Here is a 10,948-nt window from a genome sequence, read left to right as displayed (position 1 = left end):
CTTTTTCACACTTAATGCCAGCACCCGGTTTCTCTTTTCCTTGTTGTCTTATGATGACTGGCTGTTCTGACTCTGCAAATGAGAATACAGTTGTGCCATGCAATCTCCAGATCCTTTAAATCAGAGTGGGGCAAATGTGACCACCTTGGCCTTTCGAATTCTCCTCAGGTCACAACCCCTCCTCAGCCAAATCTACTCCATCCAGGCCATCTACTCTAACCAGCCCAACTTCATAGTCTCCTTGTGTGTTTTTGCCTGGCTGGGATGTGTCCTTGAGAAAGTACCATGGGTGCCAGTTGCAAAATGGCTGCCCTGGAAGGAGAACAGTGCATGATGCTTCTGTGGCTCGACATGACACAAAATGTCTGCTGTAGGGCATGGCACAATACAAAATGGCCGACCCATCTAAAACCTAAAAGAGACAGGATTGCAAAATGGTGTGGCCATATCCTCCATACATAAAAAAGGGGATGCAGGTGACAATGTGGTCTAAACCACTGAGTCTCTTGGGCTTGCCGACTGGAAGGTCGGTGGTTTGAATCCGCACAATGGTGGTGAGCTCCCATCGCTCTGTCCCAGCTTCTGCCAACCTAGCAGTTCAAAAGCATACCAGTGCAAGTAGATAAATAGGGACCACTGCAGTGGGAAGATAAACAGCGTTTCTGTGCACTCTGGCACTCATCATGGTGTCCCGTTGCACCAGAAGCGGTTTAGTCATGCTGGCCACATGACCTGGAAAGTTGTCTGCGGACAAACGCCAGCTCCCTCAACCGGAAGTGAAATGAGCGCCGCACCCCACAGTCACCTTCGACTGGACTTAACCATCCAGGGGTCCTTTACCGTTATAAAAAAGGCACCTACATCACTCAGCACTCTGCTTGCTCACAGAGAGAGGCTCTTGGCACCTCTTCTCTACTCACAATGGGAGGTTGGGTACCACACCCTGGCATCCAGTCAAATGTGGGCATGTTTAAAGGGAGGGCATTCAATGTAAGATTGATGAGCCAGGGCAAACAGGAACTGAGCAGGAAGAGTCTCTCAAGCATTATGGAGTTTTAAGGGGATCTTTATGGAGACCTGTCTCGCTGTGGGTAAAACCTCAGTGCCTAGGACTTGCCGATCATATGGTCGGCAGTTCAAATCCCCGCGGCGGAGTGAGCTCCCGTCTTTCGGTCCTAGCTCCTGCCTACCTAGCAGTTCGAAAGCACCCCTAAGTGCAAGTAGATAAATAGGTACCTCTTTCTAGCGGGAAGGTAAATGGCGTTTCCGTGTGCTGCGCTGGTGCTGGCTCGCCAGAGCAGCTTCGTCACGCTGGCCACGTGACCCGGAAGTGTCTGCGGACAGCGCTGGCCCCCGGCCTCTTAAGCGAGATGAGCGCACAACCCTAGAGTCAGACACGACTGGCCCGTAAGGGCAGGGGTACCTTTACCTTTACCTTATCTCATCCACCATAGGAGGTACTCCTGGACAAATGGACGCCCCCAGGCACTGCATTAAGTCAAATTATGGCATACTGTGAACACACAAACCCTGGGAAATTACAGCTGCTTTGTTTCTCCCCATACAGAGCTAAGTCATGGCTTGGCTGAGGATGTTGCCCAAAACTGGGCTTGTGGTTTAGCCTTTTCCAGACTGACTAAAGTTTTTTCTGTGATTTATAGCTTATGGTTTGTGTAGGAAAGCTATGAGTGCAGTCTGAAATGACACACTAAGCCAAACCATGACTTAGTTCACTGCAGTGCAATAGCAGAATAATCGGGGAGGAACAAAGAGATCATAATTTTATCTCTAGGAGTCCATACGCTTTTGCTAAGCCATGACTTACCATGATGAGTGAGCCAGGCCTCTGCTTATTCTGGCTATTCCCTGGAGCAGCTATTTTAATTTGCCACCACTGGCTTGGATTTGGAAGGATGTAAACTGCAGTTTTAGCTATGAAGGCATCCATCCTTTAAGAAGGGATGACCACCTTCTAATTCCTAGAGATGGGCATTAACATTTAAGTCAGCTTAGTCCCTGTAGAATCAGCGATACAAAAATATATTTTTGTTATTGTAACTGGGCTGTACGTCAGGCAAATGTAGGAATTTATTCAGGCCAAACTGAATAAATTTCAGTGCCAGAACTCAGTCAAAGAATAAATATCACTTCACTACGCAGCTTTTTCTGGATAAGCTTAAGAGTATCTATTTTACAGCCAGCCCCTATGTCAGGAAAGGGAAATGTCTGGGCCCTCACTTGCTGTTGGACTATAATTTCCATTATGCTTGAACATTGACTATGATAGCTAGGGGGTTGATGGGAACTGGAGTCCAACCATAGCAGGAGAACCACAGATTCCTCCAAGCCTCCCACCCCCGTCTCTTTCCAATGTATTGGGGTTGGGGGTCAAATCTCTCAGATCAGAAGGTATAATTTTAGGGCACTTAGTGGTACTTTGGGTAAAGGCAGGTTTATCTGTGAACACCAATTCTTTTAATCGATCAAATTCAACCCCCTGCCCACCCATACATTGGCTAAATGCTGACTATAAACCATTTTAAAGTGCCACAAAATGAAACAAAATTTTTCTTTCTTCTTAAAGTGGTATATTGCACTTATTGGCAGGGAAGGCAGGAGGCAGAAAGTCAAGAAACAGAGAAATGGGAGGAGTTGGTTTTCACTTCCATTTATCAGAACCTGCTAAAAATAAACCACAGCTTTGATGGCTTTTCGTTTATTTTTCTTATTTCACCAGTTTTCATTCAGCTGAACAAAACAACTTTTTGAATGTAAGTATCTCTTCACTCATCATGTCTTCCTTTCAGTGTTGCTGGGACTATTTGGAGATGATGAAAGTGATGATGAAGTGAGGGAGCCAAACGGCCAGAAAAAACAAACAAGCCCTTGTCTCAATTCTCACCTCTCAGCAGTATAACCCAAGTTGCCTCAAACTTACAAGGAGAACAAATGGGAAGCCATTTTTTAAACTGTTTATTTAGCAACTATTCAGATTTGTTTGTGAAGAGGTTATAATACATCACATTAAGCAATTGCTATTGTGTATTTTCCAGTGCAACTTCCCATCACTTTCCTTATTGCCAACAAGTCCATTGTGGTGGTGCTGGGTTTTGGGAATGGGAGTGTCAAATCCACTTTAATTACACAGTGTGATTTTGCCTGTACGTGACTGAATCCAACCTGTAAAAGAGCAAAGCTCTGGAAGAATCCCAAGACATCCTACTCAAATGAAGGCAATCTGCCCAGAGAAGCAGCCTTCATTATCAGGGACCACAAATGTAAATTAGTTCCATATGCGAATATGCATCCAAATGCAAAAGTCATGTCTTCAACCAAAGCATTACTTTTAACACATTTAGATGTGTGTTCTACTCCATATCCAAAAGGGAAAGCGCATTTAAATGTGCATCAGAATGGGCTGTGGAGACATTGGTGGTTCCACTGCTTTGTCAGCCCTGCTGCTGCCCGGCTGGAGTGCACATGTTTTGTTAGTCATGCTTAGAATGGACTTGTTGAAATCAATGACATTACTCTTAGGCATGATTTAAGTCTGGCTCCAGTGCAGTGTTTGAATTAGCGATATACTGATAATAAGCATGAATACATTCTGCATAATTCAGGAAGCATTGCAACTACATAAACTACTTTACTTCTTAGCATGTGATTATTTGGAGAATCAAAAGGCAAACACATGCATGTGTAAACCAGATATACAGGAGGAAGGGAATCTCATGCAAACATGCTTTTTGAACTGATGCCTGAAAGTGGCTATCATACTGAATAGAGGTGGCTATGGAGGGATGGTGCCTGAGTTCGAGAGTGCTCTGATGTTTGTTTAAAATATATTTTTATTTGGCTACGCAATATTACAAGTATTTAAGAATCTATTTATTTTTAAAAATATTATGACAAAGCAAAAGACAAATTGTTATTTCGATAGTTTATAGATGCTTTCAATCTTAATAGATTGTTTTCAGAAACTGAACAAACGTTACTATAAATGTAATACGGTTATATATTGTACAAAAGGGAGAAGCCAAATCCTAACAAATACATTCTAGCTTAAAATAAATCTCCTACTCATAAGTGTTCCTCTCCTGCATTGTACATTTAATCCTCTAAACTGCATTAAAAGCACAAGCTTTACCATGCATCATAATACAGACCACAGGCTACTCAGCATGTGAATCTTGGGCATTTCCCCATGATTTAAGTATTTTAAACGTAAACATTAATACGTGCAATACTGTGTCATCTTTGGGGGAAGAGTAATTCATTCCATAAAACATAAAAGGAGTATCTGCTTATCTCTTCCCGCAATGAAAGGGCACTGCTCCATTCTAATCGGGGCACTGCTCTCTGCCTGTCATGGAGAGAAGGGAGGCCATATCTGGCCTGTAGAGCACACGCTCTGTATTCTCTCCAGGCTGCTTGAGTGCACAACTCTTGTTGCAGGCAGCACAGATTCCAGCTCACTGAGATGTGTTACATTAATCCTAACAAACAAGAAGAAGCCAAGTCAAATCTGGTACATTGGCTTGAACTGTTGACAACAGCAATCTTCCTGTCTGCAAACTAAGTGCCATACGTGAATTACTCACTCCAAATAATTCAAACCCCAAGTGTTTAAAAGTCTTGGATGAAGCCCAAAACACAATCAGATTAAGGATAAATCAGTGAGTTTGAAGAGGAAAAATGGTTTTGGAAGAGTTTTAATTTCCATTCTGATTGTTTAATATTTGGAACAGTTCATTAACTTTTTCAAGCATTCTCTATGCAACAATGAGTAATAAAAACACACTAGCTCTCATGAAAGTTCATGTTCTCAGAAAACCAGTCTGTTACAATGACTGAGTTATTTTGCAGGGGAGGGGAAAGTTGAGTTTGACATTTTATGTTCAATGGGCCTACATCTGTGGATACTCCTTTTTCTTGACAAAGCCCCCCCAAAAGGATATTTGTCTTCCTCTTCTAATGAAGATGGCTTAAAATCACAAAAGTTTGGGCCCAGATTTATCTTAATTTTGAACGCTGCCTGCATACTTTCAATGCGTGTATCAACGAAAGCAGAGCTAGCTAAACCGACCACTCAAAACAAAAATTAAAGGCAAACACAAATCCTATAATTTCATGTTGCAGTGGAGATGATTTCTCCGGTACAGCAAAAAAGATAGAACATTTTCCAAAGCCTGCAGCTAAAGAAATACATGCATACATATGTAAACAATGCTCTTCCCTTTTGAAATCCCACTCACCCCCCTCTTCCAACAACTGCAACATTTAACATTGAAAAACAGCACAAAAGGGGGAAGCATGTGTAGGAAATGCAAAAACAAACCCCTAAAACCCTGAGGGGCATTCAAGCAAAATTACAAATTCATCCTGTTTATTTCCGCTAGATATTGGTCAGCATGTGCTCACACTGAAGACAACGACCCAAAAGCAATTTAAGGTGCTTTATCTTTGTCTGGATTATGCCCCTCAAGTCAGGAGACCAAGAAAGGGGAGGGGGATACCCCAGGTTTCTCTTCACTGGTATCTCAGAATGCTAAAAACTATTTTTGCTCTAGTCTAAGCGAACGGCTGCTTAAGCAATAACATTAAGATAAATGAGGCGCGCAAGACAATGAAACCCGTTCTGCTGCTGCGGATACTGCGCCGTACAACGGCCTGCTGCCTAGCAGCTCCCAGCATTAGCACGTCTCTTGGTTGGACTAGATGACCCCTGGGAGTCCCTTCCGACTCCGCGGTCCTGACCCCGATACGGCCCGGAGAGCTTGATCGCAGGAGAGGTTAGCTGGGATTCCCAGAGGGCTTTGCGGCCGCGGCGGACAGACGCAGCGAGGGCCGCCGGTCGCTAGACAACGGCTTCCATAGAGATAATTATACGCGGAGGCTGGCGCGCGCGAGTGGCCGCGCGGTTTCCTCCCTCCGGTCTCGCGAGAGCGAACGTTCCCCGCCGCCGCCTGCCCGCCCGCCCTGCTGTCGACGGCGAGCCGGGATGGAGGAGGGCGACGGCTGCGAGGAGAGCCTGTTCTCGCTGGAGCTGCTGGTGGAGTCGGCGCGCGTGGAGCCGCGGCTGCTGCCGACGCCCATGCCGGCCAGCAGGCCCTTCCGCCCGGCGGTGGCGCTGCGGCTGCTGGACTTCCCCACGCTCCTGGTGCGCGCCCCGCACTCGGTGCCGGGCCCGCTGGTGCCCTTCGGCCGGGGCAAGTCGTGCCTCTTCCGGCTGCGGCCGGGCGCCCTCAAGGGCCTCCTGAGGCGCTCGCCGCTCTACGCGCTGCTGCTGGCGCTGCCGCCGGGACAAGGCCCCGCCCGCCTGCTGGGCACCTCCAGCGTCTCCCTGGCGGCCGCCGCCGAGGAGCTGCTGCTGGGCAGCGGCCCCGGGGGGCGAAGGGGGCAGTTTCCGCTGAGGGACCTAATGGGGGAGCCGGTGGGAGAACTGGGCCTGAGCTACCGCCTGAGCAACTTGGGGCCCTGCCTGCTGGGCCACTTGGGGCAGGGGGCGGCCCCCGCGGAGCCCCACATCGAGGAGCGGCACAGAACACCGCCTCGTCCGCCCAGCGTCCACAGCGACAGAGGGGTCAACCTGGAGCTCATCCCAGAGGGAGAAGAAGACCAGCAGGACGCTGCCCCGGAAGGTGGCAGCACGGAGTCCTTAAACAGCACCCTTACCGAAGAACAACCCCCCAGCCTTGCTGTGCAGAAAGCAGCCCAAGAGTTGGAGATTTTGACCAACGTCTTCTGCCCCCCGCCAATGTACTATAGCCGCCCGGCTGAAAATCCTTGCTCCACGCCGAAAGCTGCGGCGTCAGGGATGGTGACGGTGGCTGCACCTCGCGAACCTTTTCCAGAAGAAGAAATCGTCTTTCCCTCTGCAGAGCCTCTTAAGGAGGAGCCTTCAGGTAGCGTCCCAGAGCCTGCCTTGGCATCTCCAGCGCTTAGTAGCCATGATCAGCTCAGACAAACCTTGAGCCAGCTGCCTCTGCTGAATGCTTTGTTGGTGGAACTGTCCCTGCTGAGCAACCAGTCGCTGCAGCCAGGGCCGTCTACTGTGCACCCTCAGTTAGCATGGCTATACCAAAATGTAGCAGATGGTACAAAAGCCCCGCCCTCAAGTGTCAAGAGTCTATGCCCCTTCCGGGAATATAAAAAACCCTCTCCTAATCATAAAGAGAGAGGAAGGTCTGCTAGCCCAAAGTTAAAAAGAAATCGCCCAGATCATTTAAAATGCATGTATCCCTCCATGCACGTTACAAGCACTGGTAAAGGATTCACAAAAATGGAAAGAAGTGGCAATCTTGAGAAAAACAATACTAAGGAAAACTCTTCCCCTAAACGAAGGCTTACATATGGGCTAACAAATACTCTAAAACTTCGTTTGCTGCGCTCCAATCCAGTCATGTTGAAAGTGCATGAAAAAAGGGAACATCGTAGAAAAAAGCAAGGAGACTTCACCATTGAAAGGAAAGGCAAAAGCTCTTCAAATAAAGGGAAACTATTGCGGAGCTCTCCCGAGCGCCATTCAAAGTCTTCTGTACAATTTGATGAAAAAAGCATCTCTGAAGAAAATGCTCAAATAAATGAAAATGTTGAGACTCTAATACAAAGCAGTACTGACCAAGATTACTCTGCCACCATAAAGGGACTAACCTGTGATCTCAAAAAAAAAGTTGCAGCCCGCCGTGTAAAGAGTCATGAAAATGCAAAACACAAGGGCTTTCCTGAAAGTATTAGCTCTTCTTATAAAGAAAAGAGTTTGAAAGTCCATCTGCCGAGAGTCTGTTTGCAGGATACTAATGCCCTTGAAAGTAAAATTGATACAGAAGAAGAAAAATGTGTACTGAAAAATAATTGGGATGCTTCAAGCCTTCGTAATGATAGCCATAGCAACAATTTTGAAAGCAGCTATGGACTTAAGAATTCATGTGATGTGGTTCTTGGCTCTGAAAATGCAGCCTATTCAGAAGATTTCACCAATGTTGACAGTTCAGGCACAGCCTTAGAAGCTCAAGAGAGCAGCTCTGAACCTTTGCTAATAAACCCAAATCAAAACCAGTCTGTTATGGACTCGGATTCTAAAATGTCTGAAAGAAGTATGACTGCTGAAAGCATTTCACCCCCTGTTCCAGTTCCCTCAGATACATCTCCTATCCAATCTCTTAAAAAGACCTATTATTCAAAATCTAATGGAAAAGCCACAGGTGTTGCTCTTAATCAATTTGATCATGATTCTCCTTCTGCAAGAGTTTCAAAGGAGGAACTTTCAGCTCAGTGGGCCAACAAGGAAGGGAGCAAAGATATGCAGACCTTGGGGGAGGAACAAGTTCCCTCTGAGAGAAGTAATAATGTAGAAAACGGTGAATCATCTGTGGAAAGGAGCCAGTCAATAAGGACATCTCAAATTAGCTCTTACTTGCCCTCCAGTGTGTCTGATGTTGATCTTAGTGGGTTAGAAGAAAGCAATGCATCTGAAAAAGAAAAAAATGATAATTTTGAGATGGTGGATATTACTAATCAATATAGACACATCAGTGAATTAGTAGTAAACAAGCTTCCAGGATACACAATGTAATTACCAATAATAATGACCAGATCAAAGTGAAAATGTCTTTATTTTTATATGCTAAGTTTGCAAGTATTATGACTATCTTTCACAAATGCAGTTTTTATTTTATAAGTGATGGATATAAAAAATGTACCATGGGTATTTTTAGGTGAGCCATCCAGAGCATGCATCCAGAGCATGCAGAACTCTGCAACTGTTTGGATTTTAGGCTAGTGCTCTCGCACACACATACAGAATGGTGAGCTGCTTTTGAAACTCAAACAAGTTTCAAAAACCTTTGGGAGAAGACTGCCATGCAAATATACATTTTTGTGTTTCCAATGAGTATTTGGGTGCATGCAGAATTCCTATCTGACTGATGGCCAGTGTCTCCCATTTTTCATTGCAAGTAGATACAGGGACCCTTGATTTGTATCAAGACACTGGCATGGGGTAAAGAACTGACCCTCCCCACCCCACTTCATTTTAGAAAAAATACAAGGCTACGTAAACTAATGTCGTTTACAGTTTGGACTTAAGTTTATGAAGTGGAATGGCATTGCTGCCATGTGACACATTTGGCCTCTGCCACGCTAGCGCAAATATTATTTTGAAAGAGAATTTGGGCTTTTATGCCAAAAGGCAGATCTAACATGTAGCAATGGCTGCACTCAACAATTCATCCTCTGAAATAAATTCAATCTGATCAATTCTGAGCAAGTCAGTAATATGAATAAGTCAAAAATGCTTTTTGATATTGTTTTACTGCAGCACCACTTGAATGCCATGTGATTGTGCAGTGGTTCTACCATCCTAGCTAATGTCCAATAAGTGTTCAGTGATCAAAACAATTTGTATACAGGTCCTCAGACATACTTTCAATTCAAATAGAACAGTCTAATTCTTAAATTAATTTCAGAAGGGGGAAACAGTTAAAATGAGATGAACAGGAGCACTCTCACATTTATTTTTAACTGACATATGAGAGACAATGAACTTGCAAACTGGCTGTTTATTGTGCAGTCACACTGATAGGGTTGCATGAAACTTGTGTGGAGGCTATATGATGCCACCAGTTTATTGAGAATTCATCCTGATATGTTAGCGCAGTGCTTATATGACATTGCCAGCTCGTGATTGTTATCTTGCATTTTCCAGGTCAATTTCCCTCACTTTTATTGGACTTTTTGCAGTGAGAAAAGTAACACAATAATTACACTAGAAAGTGTGGGATAAGAACTAACTTTTGCACCGATAAATAGCCTGTTTGGAAGCACGCTGGGTGTCATGCATCAGCAGTACTGATTTTTGTTAAGGATGGGATATAAATGCCTTAAGTAAATAATACTAGTAAGACCAAGTTCATGTAAGTTTTAGAGTAGATGTGTTTTGTCCCAATTAAGAGCCAAGTCCTGTTTCTGTTATAGTGCAAGTTCATATTGTTTCTGCCCCTAAAATGATGTCAGATCTTAATTCAGAAATGCAGAGGATCTTATTCTACTGCCTGCCAAGTGTACCTGAAAGGCCAGATTTAAGAGTTTCCCACTCTTTTGTGTGAAAGTACCATAAAGAACCCTTGATAAGCACTGGATTGAGATCAAGAATGAAACAAGATTATGTGCTGGGGTTCCATAGGATTGGGCTCTTAGTGCATCAGTACCAGAAGTGAGTGTCATGTCGTTATAGACAAATGCTACTTTAGTTTCATTAGCATAAATATTGCATTCAAAATGTCAGAAGTAACGGTACAGTATACTGAGACCTTCAGGTATAGGGCAATATATAAATAAAATAATAATAAATACAGTAGTATGTAGTAAAAGGTTCGATTCAATTCAGTGTTCTATTTTAGATTACTATAGGACAATTTGAAGTGAATCAGGATCAGAAAGGAAAACAAATGCAGAATTTATAGGGTGTGTTTAGGAGAAAACGGGGTGTGGGACACCATAGAACAAAAATATAGAAAAAGCAAATGAAATTCAATTGCAGGAAGGAAGATTTCATTTAAGTTGGAGAGGGGGCAAATTAAATTGAGGGTGTCATGGAAGACAGCATTCTCAAACTATACATAGTAAGTTTCCATGAATGATGAAAAAAGCTCCTCCTCTCAATAATAATATAGACCAACCACAGATACTTTGAATGGCTCTGCGCACTCTTGTCACTGGAAGAGGAATAATCCAGAAAAGCCAATGTACTAAAAAGTGAGGCAGTTTTTCTGTGAGTGCATGCGCAGGAGGGAAGGGAGGAATATTGACTTCATAAGTACACACAAATTGCAGCTTTGACATCTCTGCCTTTTCAGAGAAACCTACCTCTCACTTGAGAAATCTAGCTAGAGGCAAGTTGTGGACTCCCCTGTATCAGATTTTTTTGAGAATGTAATTGTTTGAATTT

At 44.2% G+C, this 10,948-nt stretch overlaps 1 protein-coding gene across 1 annotated transcript; it reads left to right on the top strand.

Moving 5' to 3' along the window:
• Positions 1-3,999: 3,999 nt before the first annotated feature.
• MAP10 (microtubule associated protein 10) lies at positions 4,000-10,445 on the top strand. Its single transcript, XM_081905709.1, has one exon. It carries the CDS (start codon positions 6,002-6,004, stop codon positions 8,573-8,575), a length of 2,574 nt encoding a protein of 857 aa, XP_081761835.1. The 5' UTR covers positions 4,000-6,001; the 3' UTR covers positions 8,576-10,445.
• Positions 10,446-10,948: the final 503 nt, after the last annotated feature.

The sequence above is a fragment of the Podarcis melisellensis genome, assembly GCF_964234715.1.
Source record: "Podarcis melisellensis genome assembly, chromosome: 3".
NCBI lineage: Eukaryota > Metazoa > Chordata > Lepidosauria > Squamata > Lacertidae > Podarcis > Podarcis melisellensis.
Note: the sequence above shows the minus strand (reverse complement) of the source record. Positions and strands in the feature narration are given on the sequence as shown.